The sequence below is a fragment of the Carettochelys insculpta genome, chromosome 3 (genome assembly GCF_033958435.1).
Source record: "Carettochelys insculpta isolate YL-2023 chromosome 3, ASM3395843v1, whole genome shotgun sequence".
Classification (NCBI taxonomy): Eukaryota; Metazoa; Chordata; order Testudines; family Carettochelyidae; genus Carettochelys; species Carettochelys insculpta.
In genome coordinates this window covers 99,005,420-99,029,036 of record NC_134139.1, presented here as the reverse complement: position 1 = coordinate 99,029,036, position 23,617 = coordinate 99,005,420, and the positions used below count along the sequence as shown (strand labels likewise).

Below are 23,617 nucleotides of genomic sequence, written 5' to 3'. Positions count from 1 at the left end.
TTTTTTCTTTGTTCAGTCTTATTTCTTTGTCCCTAGCCATTCTTCTGTGCAATGCTTTGAACAATTCTTTCCCTTCTTTGAAATCAGCATCTTTGGATAATTATAAATTGAGTTTCCTTTTTGTGACTTTATATGAATTCAGTTCAGTCTTCTGACATAAGTTAATTCTTACAAGCCTTTTCATATCTTGGGGATACTTTTTCTGAAGTACCTCCAGTTTATTTTTGGAGTCCCATTCCATATGTGGTACTTTTTTATTTTTGAAGCTGAATATCTAATTTGAGGAGCTGTAAGAACAGTACACCATTCTGCTCCTGAAATTTACTTTTTTTACACTAGTTCAAATTATTTGCTGAAAGTCAGTAACAATATGGTCCTGCATATGATGGATATGTGCATAGTTCTATTGTGTACAAATTAATCAAATACCCCTTTGAATCCTGTTGTATATTTTTTGTAGCCGACAAATGATGACAGATGATTTAAGAATAGTATGTAGAATAACATACAGAATATAATATATAGAACAGAATGTGTGTGTGTGTGTGTGTGTGTATACACACATACACAGAGAGAGAGAGAGAGAGCGCAAAAGCTTTAAAAGAAAATAGTTGTCTTACCTAATAATTAAATGATGATTTAGCAGGGCTAATTGCTTTTTTCAGGGGAAAAATTCAATGTGTTGTGGTTTTTTAAAGAAAAAAGTCTTTAAAGGTAGCAGCCAGTGAAAGTTCTTTAGTAGATGAAAGTGAATGAGACAAGCTAGAGAGATGGCTAATGAAAGTTGTATAAGTGACATTATGTCCTGGGAAAGGAGAGCAGAAGGAAGAAGGTGACTTCAGTGGTATGTAGTAAATATCAGAGGTAATTAAAGAAGCACTATGTAGAATGTTCGTGGGAGGAACATTCTGCCTCAGTAGTTTGTGCATTGATGTGGCAAGGAAGTCTTCAAAGACTTTCCTGGTTGTTTTCAGAGATGATAACTGAAATGGTATAAAACTGTGTAGCTCATCCTATGTGGTAATTTGAGTGTGTGTCAGAGAGGATAGATTAAAAATATATCCCTCTTTAGATGTGACTTGAGAGGTCCTGGGATTTTTAAAGGCGTTTGAAAACTGTTTGAAGTTCATTGGGATTTGGACACCTAAGTCCCTATGATCCCAGAACCATTGTGGAAATAGGCTTTAGTTAGTGAGAAAAATTTCCAGTTTTTCCAATAGTTGGTTCACGTTATAGTTTTGAGGCTATCTCATGGTTCAATGCCTTTCTTGATCTCTCATTCACATTCAAATTTGGATTTTGGGTCATCCCTCTGTCCCATTACTGTATTTGAGTAAATGAAAAATGAATGGTAGTAAAAATCTGAGTTTTTGTATGTGATTGGCACCTGTGGCCATATACCAAAGAATCTGAGGCTCAGTTCACATGGGCTTTGGTGTGGGAGAGATTGTTTGGTGCACAAAGTTTTATGCTTATAATATCATTTTAGAAGTGCTTCATTGTCTGTGTTAACAGTATCCATGCATAGATAAACCAGGAGGATTTTTTAGTTACTTTATCTGGAAGACTCATGGTTCTGAATAACATCACAATACAGCAATGAAACATAATTGCAGTAGAACTTTAAATTTTAAACAGCTCATTTTAAAGCCATTGACGTTAAAGAGATTTAGCTTTCCACTTTGTGGTGTAAATTGGATATGTTGTACAGTGTTTAATAACATTGTTATACTCTAAGGGCTAAAACTATGGTAATTCATCAATACATTCACAGCCTCAATAATGCATTACATTTCATGTCCTCATCATCCCTTTTGTTTCTTTCTGATACATTCTCTCTCTCCACCCACGTTTCTGCAGAGTGTACTGCAGAATATAGAATTACAGTTTGCATTTGAAACAAACAAGATAATGGAATTTAAGATTCAGACTGGGCTGGAAAGAGCCTAAAAGTAGAGGGGAATGATTTTCTTGTTCTTGTTCCTGGCACTATTAGTAGAATTCACTTTTTTTTTCTTATGCATTTGAGTCTGGTGTCACTTTCTGCACTTCTGTGGAAGTCTGAAGTTCATCCTGATACTGACTCCACAACCTTTGAAGATCATTATCAGAGCCCTCTAAGTTTTCATGGCCTGGATTTGGACTCCTTTGGTCTCAGGCTGGCAAAATCTTGCCTGTCATGAAAGGATGAGAGAGGGGGTTACAGTGCAGTGCAGTGCAGAGCTCTCTCTTCTTCTTCGCTTTGTATTTATTATCTCTGTGAAAGTGGAATCAGCATCTCTATGTCTCTCCTATAATAATGTGGATTACCACTGCGTCATTATACAAGCCTTATTTTTTTCTTCTCACTGAAAAATTGAAAACTCTCAGATTATCCACATCCTCATTCTCAAGCCATTTGCTATTCACGCTGCTACAATATGCAAAGCATATTTAATAGTATTTTTTTCCAGCTTTCAGTCAAATAGCATGAATGCATGAGGGCTATAACAGGATTGTATACCTTCCCTGAGTTTCAACCAAGCAGGAAGTTTGAGATGCTAAAAGTTAGTGCAGGAGCTGCCATTCTTAAAGCAATGAAATGGAGTGTGAAGTTCAGCTCATCTGCCTGTGCTTAAGCTTCCAGAGTAGGGCCAGTATTCTTGGTTCATACTTTGACACTTGTCTGTTTCTTTGAAAGCCACCTTTATTTTCAGCTTTTTGTTCTCATTGCTGCTTCATTATTAAATTTACTCCCTTTCCTGGAAGGAAATCCTTACAGAGGGAGATGATTTTGAAGTCAAGACTTCCTAATTGTTTTGTCTTTATTTCTTTGCTGGTTACATTGCTCTAATTTTAAGGGGCATTTTGTATAATTTTTAGATAACATATTTATCAAGCATCCCATCATTTGAATTAGCATTTCATTATTATTTTTTCAACAGGAGAATAAATGTTCAGGCATATTCCACCAGACCTAGAGCCAGAAGCATTAAGCCGCGGAGGCAGTGATACATTAAAGGCTTCTGCTTTCTGAATAGTTTATATTGGTAGTAGGCAATCAGCCACACCAGCTCTGGCAAGGCCCCTGGGATGGACGGTATCTCTGCTGAAATTTTCAAAGCAGCAGGACCAGTGTCACTTGAAGCCTTTCACATCATCTTGATCAGCTTCTGGGAGGAAGAAGACATGCCCAAAGACTTTAAGGATGCAACAGTCGTCATGCTCTTCAAGAACAAGGGCAACAAAGCTGACTGTGGAAATTACCGGGGCATCTCCCTTCTCTGTACTGCTGGGAAGGTCTTGGCTCGAGTCACCCTCAACCGTCTGATCACCAACCTCTCAGAGGAGAGCCTACCAGAGGCACAGTGTGGTCTTCGCCTAGGCTGCAGCACCATTGACATGATCTTTGCTGTTCATCAGGTCCAGGAAAAGTGCATAGAGCAGAACTTGGATCTGTACGCTGTCTTTATAGACCTGACCAAGGCGTTTGACTCCGTCAACAGAGAAGCCCTGTGGATTATCCTGTCAAAACTTGACTGCCCACGAAGATTCGTTAACCTCATATGCCTGTTCCATGATGACATGACTAGCTTTGTTCTTTCAAATGGCGAGTCCTCAGATGCATTTGAGATATCCAGTGGTGTGAAGCAAGGGTGCGTGCTGGCCCCAGTGTTGTTCAACCTCTTTTTCACATGCATCCTCAGCCACACATTTAGGGACCTGGACCAGGGAGTTTACGTAAAATACAGACTTGATGGGTCACTTTTTGACCTTTGTTGTCTGCAAGCTAAAACCAAGACACCAGAGAGGCTCATCCTTGAAGCTCTTTTTGCTGACGACTGGGCACTTATGGGACACAAGGAATCTGATCTTCAGCTCATCGTCAACAAGTTTGCTGATGCCACTCACCTCTTTGGTTTGCCCATCAGCCTAGGAAAGACCGAGGTACTGTTTTAACCTGCTCCAGGATCTGCTGTTCTCCCCACTTCAATCTTTATTGAAGGAACAGAGTTAAAAACAGTAGAGGAATTCAAGCACGAGTGTTGAATCAGCACAATATCTGTGTTAGCCGGTGGCCAGGTAATGAATGGTCTGTGAGCCTATTTTACATCCAAGTTTTTAGCTGCTGGGACAGCCTATCCCTTCGCAGCAGGCAGCCAAGATGGTTGACAGATGCCCCCGAGATTCACCCGAGACTTTAACTGCTACGACAGGCTGTCCTGTCACAGTGGGCGGCCACTGTGGCTGATGGGTGCCCCCGAGATTGGTGCAGAGAGCTTATACCACCCGAGTCTTTGACTGCTAGGACAGACTGTCCCTTCACAATGGGCAGCCAGGGAGGTTGACGGGCGTCCCAGCAGTCTGTCCCGTGGAGGTGACACGACGCAATGCTCAGCTCTTACTGCACTTTACCACTGACCAGGCTGGTATAGCCACACAGGTATGGTTCTTTTGTTTGTGTTCGGTTGAATCACAGTAACTGAAAGGAGTCAGGCTGAAGCTTAAACATGGTTACTATTTATTAAAGCAGAAAGAAAAATGTTAATGGTTACACAGTTATTGCAATAAAAATCTTAATGGTTACAAGGGTATTGCTCTATTTTTAGCTACTATAGTAGGATGATACAAATGACATGTCAATTAGAGAAAGTTACCCATTTGAGGACCAGATGCCTCAGACTAAAGAGCTCTTACTATTAAATGTGCACAAAAACATTGCAGGTATAATTCTCACCCCTGCATCTTTCGACTCTGGCGTAGCCAACGTCATTCACTGAATCCCTCGGGAAGAACAAACGAGGAGGGCATCCCCTGGGTCCTCGGGAGGCAAAGGCCTTACCTGACCGGCAGGTATAGGTAATTGGAGCTCAGTTAGGGTGGGCTGCCAGACCCTTCTTTATACCCCTTAGGGAACGTAGATTCTTCCTTATCTCAAGGTACCAATTGTTCTGGCTCATTTTTGTGATGCCAGTTCTTATAAAGCAGCTGCAAGTTAATGTACACTTGTAAGATAGAGAGAACTAAATTTGTTAAGACAGGGTGTTTTTTTTCACATGGGCAGGAAATTCCTCTTCTGGGACGAAAAATGTGGGCGTATCAATTATCAGTACCATCCAAGGGCAGCTTGAGGCCCTGTGGTCATCGGCCGGACTATTGGCCGCCTTATCTGTATTTTTCCCAGTCCAGGGTCATGCTAACATAGCACATCTGTGTTTGTGAGGCATCTCAAAACATTCTTAAGCCTTGTACTGTGTGCTCTCAAAACATTCTAAGACTGTGCTGTTTTTCACTGTACTTTGTGTTGGTCTGAGGCACCTAAGAGGGGCAGGCAAGATGGAGTAGAGCAGGGGGATTCTGTCTGGCTACAATGTGACACTCCACTAAACTGAAAGTGTACAAGGCTGTAGTCCTGACCAGTCTCCTGCATGGCTGTGAAACCTGGACCTTGTACAGAAAACATATAAAACTGCTGGAGTGCTTCCACATACGCAGCCTGAGGTCAATACTGCACATTTGATGGCAGGACAGAGTTACAAACCTGAAAGTCCTGGACAGAGCAGGAACCACGAGCATCAAAGCCATGATTCTGAAATCCCAGCTTTGCTGGACAGGGCACGCCATACGAATGGCAACACCTAAGCAACACCTCTACGGTGAACTCTCCCGGGCCAAAAGGAATCAAGGCAGGCCTCGCAAGAGATACAAAGACTGCGTGAAGGTCAACATTGCTCATGCTGGTTTAAAACCAGATCGGCTAGAGCAGCATGCAGAAGACTGAACAGGCTGGTGTGCTCTCATATGACACGCGTATAACAACTTTGAAGAGCAGCAATGCGTGCGCCTCATTGATGCTCATGAGAGGAAGAAAGCAGCGGCAGCAGCCTCACCAACAGAGCCAGGACAATTCCCTTGCCCCCACTACAAACACTCATGCTGTTCAAAGCTTGAACTCCTCAGCCACGTGTGAGTCCACAACTGATGAGCCTGTGCAAGCTCAAGACGTCATCGTCGGACACAACGGACTACCTACATTTCTCTGAAAAAAATTATAAAAATATGAATTAGACTTGTTGTACTTGAATGACAGCTATTCAGGATATTTATACAATGTTTTTCCACGTTGCCAGTAAACTAATGTAGAAATCATGGGCTTGATTCTGAAGGGAACTGGTCATCTACAGCTTCTTTTGACTCAAAAATTAGGTCTTGCCATCTGTGGATCATTTCAGCCACTACTGAAACTTAACCATGTCTAGCTTCAAATGGAGCAATTGTTTAATACTGTTGAATAAGCACTGCACAGCACAGTTTGGTAGAAAGTTGAAAAGAAAATTCAAATTTCAGGCAGTTGGATGCAAATGTATAAGGCTAGAAATGTGGCCAAAATACCAGGGAAGCTCCTATCCATACAAACAAGACAAAGGATGAGGATTTGGATTTTCTCTTCTAAATGACAGCATTTTCATAAACCCTTTAACACTCTCTCATTAGGTGTCAGTAGCAGTTTAATTGTAACATAGAGGGAAGAGACTAGTGGCTTCGGGTAGAAAAGCCTATGAGTGTTTCATGGAAAACATGTTTATTTTGTCCATATTTGTGAACAATACATTAAATTCAGTTTCATACTGTGCAATGTATAATTGGTAAAGGTTACTGGAAATTTTTTAAAAATGTTAACTTGTCACAGTTTTGCATTGATACATTTTAAAGTTGTATCGCATTCTTTTATTCTGATCCTTTGTTGAACCAATGTGAGTGAGACTATTTAAAAAGTTATAGTAACCTCTAAAGCCTTTTGAAACTATTCCTTGTGATTTCTTATGGTGTTGCCAGAGCTCATCAGTACAGGGTGAACCTCTCTAATCTGGCATCCCTGGGACTTGACTGGTGCCGGATGAGAGAATTTGCTAGCCCACGGGGCAGTGTTGTCTAGCTGCATTACTAACACTTCCACTCTGTCATGGGTTCTTAAAAGACACTTGAGGGTAAATTACTTAATAACAGCACAGAACACTGACACCCAGGATGGTAGCTGGAGACAAACTTTATAGCACTATGAGAAACTTGGACATACCCATAAGTGGGCATCTGGCTAACTAAACTCATGCTTGATTATGGATGTTGCCGAATGAAAGAGTTCCAGATTAGAGAGTTTCAACCTGTATTAAGCATGTAGGCGTTTGTGGGGCTATACGGTTGGAAACTACACGCTGGAATTCTCCTGTCTGTATTTTTATTGTGGGCTAGATTCTGCTAGCCGTATTCCCTATGTACTACCACCTGAGCTCACTCTTTGGTAGAAAGGTATTATTCAGACTGGCAAAATCTTGTTGTCTATTAGAGATGGGCCTGAGCCCGATCCCCCACATTTTGATCTTCCCACTGCAGGTCAGCAAGACTTCAACTCTATTTTATGGAATTACAGTTGTTTTTGAGTCATATTTAAATTTGACTTAATACTTACGAGCTGCTCCATGTAGAAAAATCCCTTATTTGACCATTGGCCTTTCTATTAAATGCCACCAAAAGTTTATCAGACAGTTTGTTTACCTGGCCTTTCAGCTTGAATCTTGTAACCAGTGTCCCTTTGGGTTTATAGTGTTGAAATATGGCACATTTTTTTGGTATGTTTTCTTGACCCCAAGGAGAAAACCCATAGATGTTAAGGATAACACTTTCCTAGAGTCCCAAAAGGTCATTGTTTCAGAGGGGTAGCCGTGTTAGCCTGGATCTGTAACAGCAATGAAGGGTCCTGTGGCACCTTATAGACTAACAGAAAAGTTTGGAGCATGAGCTTTCTGATGATAATGCATCTGATGAAGTGAGTCTTTGCTCACGAAAGCTCATGCTCAAAACTTTTCTGTTAGTCTATAAGGTGCCACAGGACCCTTCGTTGCTGTTAAAAGGTCATTGGTGTAGCAAACTTCAAACTTTTTTTAGCTTTCTGTGTGAGACAGTCATGCTGGGCATAAGGCCATCAGTTTGGAGAAATTAAGGTCGTCAGAGGTTTTGCAACATTTAAGTGGTCTGAATGAAGAAAATTATCCAAGGCAAGAGATGTCAATACAGCTAGCTTTCACCCTAATGGGAGATGTTGTCAGCCAGTATTAAGTAAACACTGTCACATAAAGGCAGATACCTCTTGTGTGTGTGGAAATCCTGTATCTTTTAGCTCCCCTGAAGAAGCGCAAATGAAGTACATCTATTCAGTTTTCCACAGTGCTGTTATGTGTAAAGTAAATACCTTTTAAAGGAAATGGTTTCCATTCAAACCAATGAGCTACTGCTTGCCCTTCAGAGGGTGTCCGCTGATAACAGCAGTGAGGAAAATGTTCAAAGTGTGGAAATAATAGCATCTCACCCTTGCAGTGTCACAAACCCATGGTTGTAACTCATAGAAATGCCAGGTTTTATTGACCAATTTGTATCGTCTTTGCATTCCTATGGGGTTTGGGTGTAATACATGTACCCAGTACAGAATGGTAGGTACGCATGCAGTGTCCCAGGAAACGATGCCATAACATACAAGAAAACAAGTACGAACAGACTGCATGGTTTTCTTCGTTCTTTATATGAGTGAATCTTCAGATCACTGTACAGTATATTTATGATTCACATACATGATGTCAAAGAGAAAAAAATTGGAATCTGTCTCATTTGTGCTTTCAGAGCTGGTGATAGGCAGAATGCCTTGGAGGTTGAACTGAAGATAGTGCAAACCTCACTCAAGGATCTAGAGGGCTTCCTCAAGTGGATGCAAGAGGCAGAAACTACACTTAATGTCCTTGCAGATGCATCCCAACGGGAGAACGCTCTGGAGGACAGTGCCTGTATTGGGGAACTGAAAAAACAGGTGCAGGTAAGAGCTTTAGAGAATATTATTGATTTCTGCTTCTCTACTACTGTGAACCTGACCAGGAAAAAGGTGCCTAATGAAGTGGAAATCCTGCATTATATTCAATAAAACAGTATTTCAAAATGGCACTGGGAATGGAGGGCATTATTGACATTATGAATGTAATAATCCTGAGCCACCTGTATCCATCAGGCTCTAAACTGTGACCTTTCTGGGTAGCTGTATTAAGACAAAAATATATGTTATTAGTGGAAGATGTCCTCCCTGAGCTACACCCTGTTATTATGTAACATAAGTGCTCATCTCTGTCCTGCATTAGGGAGCACAGGTATCGGAGATGGGCTCCTCAACTTCATTCCACACTCCCACTCCTCCCTGGCACCTCCCCTGCTGTCCTAGCAGCATAGTTGTTATTAGCTGGTACTGCTTTGAGCAGTTGCTGTCCTTTCATTGTTGCTCAGCAGTTCCTGCTTGTCACCAACTGTGTTACATGGGAGTGAGATGAGAAAGTGGCTCTGCCTTCTCCATTGCCTTCTTCCCTGCCCAACTGGGAAAGACAGCAATAACAGAATAGGAATTTTAATGTCTCTACCTGGACCGAGGGAAATATCTAGCAAAGAAAGGCTTTTCCAACCACTCAAGAAAGGCCAAAAGGACTCCTCCAAAGGTACTCCCTCTTTTCTGGGATGTATGGTTAGGGAGAAATGGACTTTGCCTTAGGTGCACAAATGGAGGAGAGCAGGCAGAGGATATGTACAGAAGGGTTGATTGGAGACATGTGACTACTTTGCAGTGGTTTGTTTGGGCCTCAGGCTGAAGAGGTTCGATTCAACTACATTAAAATGCTTGTTTTGCATTTATGCTAGGAGGCAAATGGTTAAAATGGTTTCTGAATATGGGTACTTTGGTTGACCCAGTGACATAATGTGAAATCCATTCCCCTTTCTTCCTAATTTTTTTTAATTAACATGTCTCATTCAGTTAGTTTACTTCATTATCTAATGTAATGTATTTTGTTTCTGCGGGCAAAGAAGGCACAATAGGTTAAATTATATTAAATAATAACTTTCATGGTCTCATTTGATGGTGCTAGAGTAGTTTTTAATGATGAAGAGCTTGTTAGAATTTGTTGTGCAATTGATCCAAGCATCTCTACATTGAATTTAATTAAACGAATCTAAAATCTATGATAATAACAATAGTCTAAGGAAAGAACAGTTTACTGTAATGGTAGACACAATATGGCCAAAGCTTTAATGAATACTCCTCTCCATATAGGTGATTTTTCACATAATTATTGTGCCATGGTAGTTTACTAGTCTGTAATGATACTCCATGAGTTATCATTTTCTTCCATTTTAAAGTTCCCCCATCAGTAAACTATTGCAAAAATGGGAGATGATTCAAGCACAAATTGGAACTGCTGTAACAGTGTATACCAACAGGAGGCGTAAGAGATCTGAAATGGGACAGTTAGTGATCTGAGGCAGTGTGTGGACAGCTTGATCCTCCTTTGTCTTGTAGAATCATTTACACCTGTGCAAAGGCTAAATCGGAATGTTAGTGTTTTATTCCCCTCTGCACAGGTATGTAAATGAATACATCAGGGGTAAGGCAGTGGAGAAGGAAACCGTTATTTCAGTCTCCATATCATGTGATTGACTCTCTTTAGTTGTACAAAGTTTTTTCATTTTAAAAAGGGCAGAGATCACCTTTTGCAGAGCAGCACTGATACAACATTTGTGTGCTAATGGTGAGACTGTATACTAGCTCTTCCGGCTGCCTGTGACTACAAACCATCCTCAAAGGACTGTTTTGTGGCCACAGGGAAGCTAGAGGTAGCTGCTTGGGGCTAAGACAGGTAAGGCACAGTGATCTATCCTCCTCCCTTGCTTCAGCACCCTCTGCTGTTGTTTTCTTCCATTCCCATGACTGTGCTCTGTTCGGTGCTGCATAGCAAAGGGGGCGTAATCTTCTAACCTACCCAGGAGTCAACATGTAAGTTTAAATTCCCTTTCAAATTCCAAAGGTTTAGCTATAGCACAGAGTAAGGTGACTCACAGTTCTGACTTTTTAAATAAATTCCCTCCCTTCAGCTTTCAAGGTCATTTTAACTTACTGATGAACATTAGTCTTCTAAAGGTACAAATTTCCATAATGTGGTGTTGATGTAAAAATTCCCCGTGTATTCCTATGATTTCAGACATTTGTGTTGATTTCAGCATGGTGGAGTTACTTTCTTGTAATACCAAAAGATAGAGAAATAAAATTACTCCACACCCATGATATCTGTTCACATTAAAAATATTTATTTTTTTCCCCTTTGGTGTTGTGGTATATCCAATAAATCAAAGCTTTGTTTATCTCACCATTTCATGCATTTCAATGTACAGGGGAGACTGTTTTCTAAATCACATTGATTACAAAAACATGTGCGGCACTCATACTGTCCTTATGGAAGAACTATAGGAGACCTGTATACTGATTGACTAGCACTTTAGAAAGGGTTTACATTGTGATACATCATTTTATACTAGCCACTTGTAGGCAAAACCTGGCTTTTATTTTATGGTTCTTAGTGGAAGAACATTATTTTTGTACATCTTTTCCATTAAAACAGGACCCTCAGTTATAGTACTCTATCTTTTTGCAGATATTTTCCATTACATTGTGACACGGCTAACTTGATTAGTTTGCAGCTGACGTTACATTGCAGCATCAGTGATCTAGGGTTTGTGGAAGTCTTTTGTTTTCCTTCCATTAAGATTTTTTTTGAGGGGGAGTGGGGTTAAAAGTTAATGAGAAACAATACCCTCCCGCTGCCCCAAACTTTGGGGAAAGGTAAAGGGTAAAATGGAGGAAATTCATAAGTAGGGTGGCAGTTTACCTTACTTCCACCTTGCTGTGCCTAGATATTGCAGTGATCATTTGTGTAGTATTAGTAGCGAGTCTGCACTAATCACATCCTGTTATGCTGGTGCTATACAAACATATTGGAAAACAGAGAGTAATCCGTGCTAGTCTATACACTATCAAAACAAAAAGCAGTCAAGTAGCACTTTAAAGACTAGCAAAATAGTTTATTAGGTGAGCTTTCGTGGGACAGACCCACTTCTTCAGACCATAGCCAGACCAGAACAGACTCAATATTTAAGACACAGAGAACCAAAAACAGTAAGCAAGGAGGACAAATCAGAAAAAGATAATCAAGGTGAGCAAATCAGAGAGTGGAGGGGTGGGGGGGAAGATCAAGAATTAGATTGAGCCAAGTATGCAGACGAGCCCCTATAGTGACTCAGAAAGTTCCCATCACGATTTAAACCATGTGTTAATGTGCCGAATTTGAATATAAAAGCCAGCTCGGCTGCTTCTCTTTCCAGAACGGTGCGATAATTCCTTTTCAGTAGCACACATACCTTGAGGTCATTGACAGAATGCCCCATTCCATTAAAATGTTGACTAACATCAAAACACTCCAGATCCACAAACCAGTTAGTCAACATTTTAATGGAATGGGGCATTCTGTCAATGACCTCAAGGTACGTGTGTTACTGAATAGACATTATCGCTCCATTTTAGAAAAAGAAGTGGACGAGCTGACATTAATATTCAAATTCAGCACATTAACACATGGTTTAAATCGTGATGGGAACTTTCTCAGTCACTATAGGGGCTCGTCTGCATACTTGGCTCAATCTAATTCTTGATCTTCCCCCCCACCCCTCCACTCTCTGATTTGCTCACCTTGATTATCTTTTTCTGATTTGTCCTCCTTGCTTACTGTTTTTGGTTCTCTGTGTCTTAAATATTGAGTCTGTTCTGGTCTGGCTATGGTCTGAAGAAGTGGGTCTGTCCCACGAAAGCTCACCTAATAAACTATTTTGCTAGTCTTTAAAGTGCTACTTGACTGCTTTTTGTTTTGATATTGGAAAACATGGTGACTTACTATCTAATTTAGAGCCAGAAACAAGTGAGGACATAGCATATAATAGAAGGACTAGAGTGGCAGGATTAGGTTCCATACTTGCATGGGTTAGCTGTTGAATTATGATGGTTCCAAATAACTAGGAAATTTAAAAATTTAAAAACTCACCCTTGTTGTTATTGGCAGTCTAATTCCTTGTGTGTATTGGATGAATGGGGGCTGGGGTACTGAGTAACAAAGAAGATGGCATAATTGAAAGAGAAAGGGCAGACTTGCAGTGGAGGAAATCTCTTTGGCCTTGGGAAATCCAGAAGTATTCTGTGACATGGGCAAGGAATTGGTGGCATCAGACACGGAATGTAAGTCAGGGGTTTGAGGGTTGAAGGAACAGACTTTGTGGTGTATGAGGGGGCAGTAGTCAAAATGGTGAGATTAGAAACTTGTCATCGTATTGTTTTGGGAGAAGGAGTGAATGGAGGCAGAGGGGGTGATGGAAGAGAGACAAGGGAATGGAGAATGGCGTGGAAATCATGGATATTGATGGCCGGGAGATTATAAAAAGTTTGGATGGAAAAGTAGGTGAGCTGTGCCCTGGAAATTAGGTGGTGATTGGTGAGAAGGAAATTGCTCTTCCATAAGATTTCCATTCACTGTGTTTAATAAAGACAAGGTTGAGGTGTTGCTATTTTGGTAAAGGGAAGAGTTGATTTAATTGTGCAAATCAAATGAGGAGGTGAGAAGAATGAGGTGGGAAGTGAAAAGGGCAGCTGGGAGATCTATATGAAAAATTGTTCAAGGAGGAAGAACCTATCGTCTTGGGAGCCCACAATACAATGCACGATCTGTGATAGGCAAGGTTGGTGTTGAGGAAAATAATCTGCTTATTATTTTAAATGAAGAAGGCTGGATCTAGCCAGACTCCATGCGGACGGGATTATCTCATCTTGAATTCAGGGTGTAAAATAGCAGGCTGGCGTTAGCACAGGTATAACAAGGGAGATGTGCACATAGGAAAACCTGGAAGAGGGGGAGGTGAATGAGAGAGAGCCTGGAATGGGAAAACTAGGAGCAGACAGGAAGAGGAGAAAAAATAATGAGAGAGAGAGAGAGAGAGGAAAAAATACGTAAAATGGTGATGTGGGGAAAGAGCACGAACAGAGACGAAAGAAATAAAAAAACCCCACAAAACCAAGTAAAGACTGGATATGCCTGTAATTACAGGGCATTTGATATGCCGTGATTGATCTTCCAGAGATCAGTTTGATCTCTCTGGACTTGGCCATTGACCCTGGTACTCCATGTTGCTCTGTGGAGTGAGGGACATTGGCGCAAGCCCAAAGTGCCCGTCTCTACACCAGGGAACAAAGTTGTTCCTAATAGCATGGCTAGAATTGTGTATCTGGGATCAACTTTGATCCCTAGTGTAGACTAGGCCGTCGTTTAAGGACAATAAGTGCTTAGTTGGCCCATATCCCTATGTGCTGTTGTATTTCTCAGAAAAGAGAGAATTCAGAATGGGAAGAACTGAATTGCTGCTTAGAGAATCAAGGTGGAGTCTGTAAAATCTTCTACAGGCTGATCATATCTGTCCGAATGGGAGTATGTCAGCAACTGAATGTTTAAAACTGAGCAATGCATAAAGTGTTGGCTTCAAAGCTATGCAGTACCTAAGGTGCTGTGAATTCATCAGAGCCTTATTGTTAATGATTACGTCCCATGCTGAGTGATACGTAGATATATGAAGATGTTCGTGTGGATAATATGCAGATGAATAGAAGATACATAGCTGTGTTCATTTTTCTTCAAACTAAGCCCCAAATCAGATATTCTAACATTTGCTATCCATACAGCCTCCATATTGAAAACAAGGGTGTATCTTCTAGGCAAACAAGTAAACCGCATTCTAGCTCTGTAGAATACATTCAACTCTGCAGTTTTAAAATGAGCATGCGACAACCCTAGGTCCAGCTCCCATTCTCATCTTCGTCCTGCGCTGTGTACTCGCTCTCATATCCTGATTGATAAGCTCAAACCTCTTCTGTCGTGTGACCCCACGTTTCGAAGACAAGTGTGAATCTTTTCATTTGGGATATAAATGTTATCTTCCAAATAAAAAGAAAGATAGTAATAGGACCAAAAGAGTACCACGATGGCTAAGCAGCTGATTAATTGATGGCACTAGAGCCAAAAAGGCATCCTATTAAAAATTTGACAGACAAATCCTAAGGCAGAAAATAGGAAGAAGCACAGGCTCTGGCAAGTAAAATGTAAAAATGTTATTAGGCAGGCCAAGAAAGAATTTGAGAAGCAACTTGTTAAAGATGCAAAAGTTAACAATTAGTATGTATAAGTACATCAGAAGCAGAAAACTTGCCAGACAGACAGTGGGGCCAATAGATGACAAAGGAACATGTGCAGGAAAGCTTAATTCATACTGTGCATTGGTCTTTACTGCAGAGGATGTGGCAGAGATCCCCACATCAGAGAAATTCTCTCTGGGCAACCAGTCTGAAATGCTGTTCCAAATTGATGTCACTAGAAGAGGTTTTAGAGCAAGTGGATAAACTCAACACTAAGAAGTTATCAGGAACAGTTGGTATCCACCCCTGAGTTTTGAAATAAGTCATACTGTAGAACTAACAACTGTGGCAGGTATCCTATTCCTGAAATCAGCTTCTCTGCCTGATGCTGGAGGGTAGGTAATGCAATTCCAGTTTTGAAAAAGTGCTGCTGAAAAGGAGGAGGTTCTGTCCAGTGAACGTAACTTCGTTATTAGGAATATTGACAGGAACTGTAGTAAGTAATGGAATTAGCAAACACCTAGACAACTGTGATTCATTGGGAAATAATAAGCCTGTGGATAAGGGTGATCCAGTCAATATAGTTGTACTTGGATTTTCAGAAAGCTTTTGACTTACTGCTTTATTAAAGTCTGTTAAGAAAAATAAGTAGCCATGAGATAAAGGCGGAAGGGTCCTGTTGTGGATCAATAACCAGTTGAAAGACAGAAAACAATGGGTCGTAATAAATGGTAAGTTTTACAAAGGAGAGAAGTGAACTATGGGGTCCCCCATGAGTTTGTACCGAAACCTTTTGTGCTGCTCAACATGTTCGTTAATGATCTGCAAAAGGAGGTGCAATGTTTGCAGATGATATAAAATTGTTCCAGAAGGTTAAGTCCAGAGCAGACTGAGGAAATAGAGGGATCTTGAAAACCTGGGTGACTGAACAGAATGGCCGTTAAGTGTGCACTCATGCACATTGGAAAAATAGTCCCAATTATAATTATAAAGTGATGGCTCTAAATTAGCTGTTAGCCCCCCATAAAGAGATCTTGCAAGGAGCATGGATAGTTCTCTGAAAACTTCCACTCATTGCACAGCAGTAGGCAAAAAGACTAACAATATGTTAGGAGCTATTAAGAAAGAGATCTGACAAAGTGGGTCTTTGCCTGTGAACGCTTATGCTCCAAAATATCAGTTAGTCTATAAGGTGCCACAGGACTTCTTGTTGTTTTTGAATGATAAAATGGAAAATATCCTAATAGTGCTATAGCAGACTCATTGGACACCCACAACTTGAATATTGCTTGCAATTCTGGTTGCCCCATCTTGAAAAAGATAGGGTGGAACTTGTAAAGGCTCACAGAAGGGCAAAAAATATAATCAATTATATGAAACACCTTTCATATGAGGAGAGATTAAAATATTTGGCACTGTTCATCTTAGAAAATATACAACTAAGGAGGGCTCTGAAAGAGGTCTGTAAAATCATAAATGATATAAAAATGAATAAAGAAGTGTTACCATTTCATACCTCACACAGCCAGTGTCTCTTGATTAAATTAATATGTAGCAGGTGGAGCGCAAATAGGAAATACTTTTTTACACAGTGCAAAACTAACCTGCGGAACTCATTGTTAGGGGATGCTGAGGTGGCCAAAAATATAATTAGGTTTTATAAAAAAAAGATTTAGGTCCATCAATAGCTCTTAGCAGAACTCGCTGCGGATATAATATTGGGGTCCCCAGCTGCAAAACTGATTTGTGGATAGCCTTATCTGTGAATGTGGATACCAGGAAATATAAAGTGGATATCCACAGATTTGCAAATTACAGAATTCATATCTGCATCTGCATTCCTGTCTGTAAAAACAACCCATGGGTATTTAGATCTGCATCCACTGATATTTGCAGATTTGCAAGGTTCTAGCTGTATTAGTCAGAATGGTTAGGGATTCACCCTCTGCTCAGGGTGAACCTAAACATCTGACTGCCATAAGTCAGTATGTAAAAGACAGTAATGCATCAACACTGTATCCCTGTTCTTTGTACATACCCTGAAGCTCGGGCATGAGTCACTGTTTGAATTAGGACACTGGGCAAGGTGAACCATAGTCTGACCCCATCTGGAACCTATTGTGTTTTTTATTCCCATAGTTTCTGGATTTTTCCCTGCTGTCCTATATAGTCATAAAGAAAGAGAGGTGGCCACAAGCTACTGGACCTATTGATAACTCTGGTAGGGGCCTAAATCCTTAGGTTGAGACCCCATATTTTATTTCCTATGTTAATTTAATCTTTTTCTGTACTGTTTTGATATTTATTTTAGTTGTATCCATTCATTTCCGTTTCTTTCAGACATGTTGTTATCTGGACATTTTTTTTCCCCCTCCCTCCCTTGATTTGGAGAACTTTTAAGGTGCAGTAATAGTGGAAGCCATGAACATCACTGTAAAAATAATTGGAAAGGTTTTTGGTCTTTGGGTAGTCGTCTTTGTTGTGCCTCCTTCTTAGATGGGTTTGTAGAACACTGACTTTTACCAGGCTGCATTGACTGCCTTACCTTCTATAATCAAAGTTGGATTTGTCTCTGTTTTGAGGCAGTGATGTCATTCAGCATTTACTTTGGCTGTTTTGCTTTCTGCTGTGTTGATGTTTTTGGATGTTTGTTCTGGCAGTGTGTCTAATAGAAATGACAATGTCTGTATTGACTTGCCTTTCTAAGCAATAAGATGTGGTGCTGATGCTGTAATATGGCTACAGGTATAGGCTGGATTACACCTGGAGTAAGTTATAGATATAAAAACATTCCTGCTCAATAGCATTGTATTTCTGTTGTTAACTTGTGTAAATAAACATCAAAATGTAGCCTCTCAGGATTCAAGGCAGTGGAGACCCTGTCTATGGATGGTGATTGTGACATGAAATGTTCAGTTTGCTAAAAACAGTCTCACTCTTGCGTCCATTTCTTAATGAGACATTTAGGAAAAGGCTCTAATTGGAAATGACATCTTGAAAACATTCATACTTACTGGTGTGGAAATTATTCATTGGGAGCCCCTTGGATGAATTAGCTTTAAGAGAGTTTTCTCAGGAAGGAGATTTGTCCCTGGCAGTTTTTTTTCTTGTGTTTTTAAATAATCTAGCTCTGAGACATGTCTGTATGTGATTTATTAGCCCTCAACATATGGCTGATATAATTGGGGCAGGTATCCCTCTGCTTGTCTCTCAAGATTGATAACACGGTCTGCTATTCACTCACTCTACAGCTCTGCCAGAGCTGCATTTAGTCTGAGAGCAAGAACATCCTTCTCCAGAGTGCGGGAGTGAATGCTGTTTCTCTCTCTCTCCCTGTTTCTCAGTATAAAACAGCTACAAGGGAAGAACTATTGGGATATGTTGGAGCCGTCCTCCTGAGGGAATTCTGTTTTGTTTCTGCAGCTTTAATGTTTCAGTTAATAAGCTTCTCTGCTATTTACTGCATTCCAGTATAATAGCAGACACTCGGCTGCTCAACAACTTCATTTGTTCTCTGTGCATGCGGAGCTGAGCAAATACTGGCTAGGAAGATTTGAGAAGGGTTTTATTTTCTGTTTTTTTGTTTTTAATTGGGAGAAACTTATGCTGTATCAAGCTCCTTTGCCTCTGAGACATATAAAGCTTTGTAGCTCTCAAAAGCAATCCTGGAAGCGAGCATGCTCAGAGAGCTGGCAAATCGTTGTCCAGTGACCAGGAGGAAATGATAGTTGCTCTTCATATATAATGCAAATTCTGAGGAGTCTTCAGAAGTGTGGCAAACTTAAAATGATGGCTGTGGTGAGAACATCTCTCCAGAAAGTTGTGGTGTTGTTGCATCGCTTACAAAGAATGGCAGTTTCTTCTCCACGTTACCAAAAGCTTTGTAAGGTGAGTTAAAAAGGTGGTGGGGGCGGGGTGGTGGGGGACCTTTGATGGTCTACAGATCTTACTTTTTTATCTCAAAAAGCCAACAAATGAGATGGACAGCAAAAAAGCATCCTATGCTAGACAGTAAATTTTGAATTGAAAGTCTATTATTTTGTGTGTGTGTGTGTGTGTGTGTGCGCGCGTAAAATATCTATTAAAATGTCATTCAAAAATGTGAAACATTAATTTACTGAGGTTTTTAGACCAAATGTTAACATTTTAAAGATTTCTGGGGAGCAACTGTGTTAACATTCAATTATCTTCCCTAAAAGTCTATTTTTGGAGGCCAGTTAGGTTCTGATAAATGTGTTATAGTTCTTGAACTCCTGTTTGACCATTATACAGGAGCCTGAAGCTCTCCTTAGTTTTTTGGGGTTGGGGTTGAAATAAACTTTATGTAAGCATGTGATTTCAGCAGGCTAGTAAATAGTGCTCGCACTTTTACGGTATTTTTTGGTGTTTTACAAAATTAAAAGAAAAAGTTAGATGTCAAATCTGTCAACATGATTTTCAACTTTTTGTATTAGCAGAGCTGTTATCTCATTCCTTGAGATGGAATGTTCAGATTGTAGCAGGACCCTACATTGCACAAATACAGATGGACAACTTTGTTGCTGTGGAAATGCCAAAGTGGGGTGTGTGTGTGTTAAAGAACAGTCATTTTCTAGTTGTAACACTTTTGAATGCAAGAGTGTGCTGAATTTTTGCAGCCATTCTTTGGCAGTTTAACATCATCTCTGTGTGTGTGTGTAACGTTCATGCTATTGTGGATTATTGGAACTTAACAGGTGGATTCTCTTCCATAACTTCAGAGAGTACAGAAATTGGGAGAGGTGCATGGTCATAAACAAAAACGATATTTTGGCATTCCCTTGAAATCCATTTGGCTATCTTTGAACCAAGTGTTGATTAGCATATTTTAAATTCCTTTTGTTTATACTGAAAATACAAACACATTGCATATGAGATATGTAAGGTACCTTTCCAAAGGTAGACTGAAAATTTCTCATTGTTAATTGTATTATGTTGGAAAATGGCATACAGTGAACTCATGATTACAAAACTTTACAGCAATGTGAAATGCATTATCTTTTGAAAAATTGGGAAGTGACATAAACTACAAAGGCATTTTTCAAATGCTTTATATTTTTTCATTACCCTTTTCATGACTTCCAAACTGGGCCATAAAGTGCTAGCTGTGTAGTAGAATTTGTACTGGTAGAGTTTTGGAATGTCAGGATGATTATAATCCATTTGTACATACATTTTGAAATTGTTCCCTGATTAGGTAATGAAGGTAAGTAGTGGTTCAATTCACAAATGAATAATTGAGACTAGTTAGTTTATTGTGTAAATAATAGTTATTTAAGCATGTTTGCATCAGTACATTTTGTTATGTTAACAATGAATAATTTGCTTTGGTAATGACATTTGTCATTTCTCATATAAAATAATTTTTTATTAATGGAGAAGAAGACAGTCTCACTTTCTTTTGAAAAATTACTAGTAAATCTGAATACATAAAATCATCTTTTTTACTCATTTTTAACTTTGTGTATAAACTACCTTTAATAGCATATCTGTCAACCTGGTAGTAGTCAACCCTGTGGATGAGAGGTAATATCAGCTGAAATTGTTTGCTAAGTGGAATGGAAGTCTAGAATCTAGCCAGGTGTACGTAGCTTGCTGAGTTTAAATCTACCTGCTGTACTAAAAAATTTAAGGACGCTATTACTAAAAAACATATTTTCTGACTGACTAATAGGCTTTGGGAAAATTGGTGTATTTCTCTTTAAAAACTAGACTTTACTGCTCTTAAAGGTTGCCTGAAGTTAAAAGAAGCTGGAGTTTGAATTGTCCTGCTCTGCTAAACTGGCCACTGATAAGGGGAAGCAGGGGAAAAAATACAAAAACCTCAGACACTTCCAGCAGGTGTCAGTATAAGGCAGTGATATGTCAGGCTGGTGATGAAACATTTTCATTCTGTTTTCCACTTCTTGAGAATTAAATAAAAAATTAAAAACAGCTGTTTAGGAAATAATTACCTACACTCAAATTGTCACCTCAACCTCAAATTGTTGGAAAAAAATGTAGTATGTACTTAATTTTGTGTTTGTGGAAATATAAAGAGTTAGCAGTTAAGTTCTGCATGGGAAGTTACATAACCCTTAGCTGGGGTTCTGAATGTTACGTTGAATGAACAAATTGATGCCTCACTGTTTGTTTTGTTTGTTTGCATAACATAGCAAATGCACATTCTGTGCAAAAGAAGCCCCACCTGAGGTTAGTGAGAGAATCAGCAGAAATTAGCATCAATAATATGAATGCTCAGACAAACAGTGAGCTTCTCTAATAAAGAGCATCATAAATGAAAAAAATACAGGCATTATCCTCAAATTGCAATCAGCATTGTTTTTCTTCTAATTTAGTAATTGGGTAAAGTAATAATGTAAAACTTAAGTCTTCGGGCTGTAATTTTTTAAAAGCAGAGAATCCCCAGACTTTTCTTGAACTACATTTAAAATGTCAGTGAAATGGAAAATGATACAAAAGTCTAAGCTTAGGTTAATATTTTGTGTGTGAGGTATTTCTTTTTCTTTCTTGTACCCTTCCACAAAAAAGACATAAAGAACATTCAACTCTTTTTCTGAAGGTCCTCCACTGACCCTGCTATGTAATGGTTGGACATTAAAATCTCCTGAGGACATAACTAGTATGTGTAGCATAACAACAGTTATGTTGTAGTAGGACATACTATAATGTCATCATTCAGTATTTAACGCTGCCTTATTTTTCAGACACAGTTTAAAGAAATAGTTTATTCCATCATAAAATTCAGAAGAGAGAGGATGATAACTTAAAAGGCCTATTATCCCATGCAAGATTGTTCAAACAGTGAATTTTCAACTGTTACATCCAAGCTGGTTTCAGATATTTTGGGAGTGGATGAGATTATTACAGAAGACCAGAAAAATTGTTTCATGAGAAGGTGTGAAACTCGTAGATCTTTTCCTTACAGCCGAAACTGCAACATTATTTATGAAAATGCTATATGAAATGAGAGATTTTATGAATGTTTTTGATAAAAATCATAAAATGTTATAGTTCAGTCAAGTACATGTAGGGAACATTTTGACATATGTATTATGTTGTTGGAGAATTATGATACACACTATTAGCACATATACAGAAAAATTAAGAGATGGTATTTTCGAGAGAATATTCTTCAGGAAAATGTTTAAAAAATGAAAACACTAGAATATGTACATAAAATATATGCAGTCTCAGATCAGATGTGAGAAACTTTTACTCCTGAATTGCCGCATTATTATGCAGATTAAGAGCTTCCTCACTTATGAAGCTAAATGATACATCAGAACCAAGAATTCAAGTTTTTACTGTATAAATTCATGTTTTAAACATGTTTGTGCTTCCTTTCTGCTATTTATTTTCACTAGACACCATTGTAGTAAGGCATATTAAAGTATAGAATCGTGTAAACGTAGGATTGAAAGCCCAACCCCAGCTGCTGCCCCAAGCCAGACACCTCTTATAATTTCCAAAGGTGCTTGGGGGAAGGGGTGCAACAGGGGTGGGGTGGGGGAGAAAGAGGGCAGGGCAGCGTTGGGAAGGGACAGAGTTTGGGGGATGAAGGAGTACTCAAGCACCCTGGGTCATGTGAGTCTCCTGGGCAGGATTGTGAAAATGCTTGCATGGACCATGATTTCGAGAACCCTGATCTAGACCAAACAATAGAGATTCTTATATTTGCAACATATTTTAGTAATGCCCATACACCAAAAACTCATAACTTCGTACACACAAATGCTATACATATTTTGACAGGACAACTGATAAAGGCCTTTCCTATGATATATTACTTGGTATGCTTTGCATGAAATATATTATTATATGAAGGTGAATATGAGGGCTCTACAGTGGTGCTTTGAAGTACAGAGGGCTACAGCCATCTTATGGAAGTGTGAAAAACATGACTGGGAATAGGGCAAAAATAATCAACAAACGGCTAGCTGTAGCTAACGCTTGTGGCCCTCTGAAGTTAATGCAGGTTTTTCCATTGACTTCAGTGTACCCAGGATTTCACCTTTAATATTTAAATGGTTTAAACTTGGTGAAGGGTTGACATCTGTTCAAGCTGATGAAGTAGCGACAACCAAATGGGAGCAACAGGGAGAAATGAGCAGCGTAAAAGGACACTAGGCAAGGGAGATCAGGAACCTGGAGCAACTCTTGGAGTGGTCAAAACCGCGGAATATTACCTTTACAATATTTCTGAACTACCTAATATTGACCAAGTTACAAGTTCAACAATATGTTACACCATCAAAATGTTCCTGAACTATATTTAAGACAACTTGTTACTTTACAAAGTAGAAACTTTGGAGCTCTCAATGAAGATTTATGTGGGACAATTAAGAGCAGCAAACATAGATCGATGGAATGCTAGTGAAAGAGACTAAGGATGTAGGACAGTTTTCTATAAGAATTGAGAGGAAAGGATTGCTAGAAATTAATAAATTAAGAGTAGTATTAAATGACTTGATTCTTGAAAAATGAACATGAATGTCCTGTCTGTCTCCAACAAGTAAAATGAGGGAATACAGA

The 23,617-nt window shown here is 39.5% G+C and overlaps 1 protein-coding gene across 5 annotated transcripts in view; it reads left to right on the top strand.

Moving 5' to 3' along the window:
• The window catches only part of UTRN (utrophin), a 560,266-nt gene that overhangs the window by 269,966 nt on the left and 266,683 nt on the right, over positions 1 to 23,617 (top strand). For all 5 annotated transcript variants that reach the window (XM_074990438.1, XM_074990437.1, XM_074990436.1 and 2 more), the window contains one exon: positions 8,653 to 8,842. In XM_074990438.1, the coding sequence (XP_074846539.1) occupies positions 8,653 to 8,842 (190 nt within the window). The remainder of the gene's footprint in view (positions 1 to 8,652; positions 8,843 to 23,617) is intronic.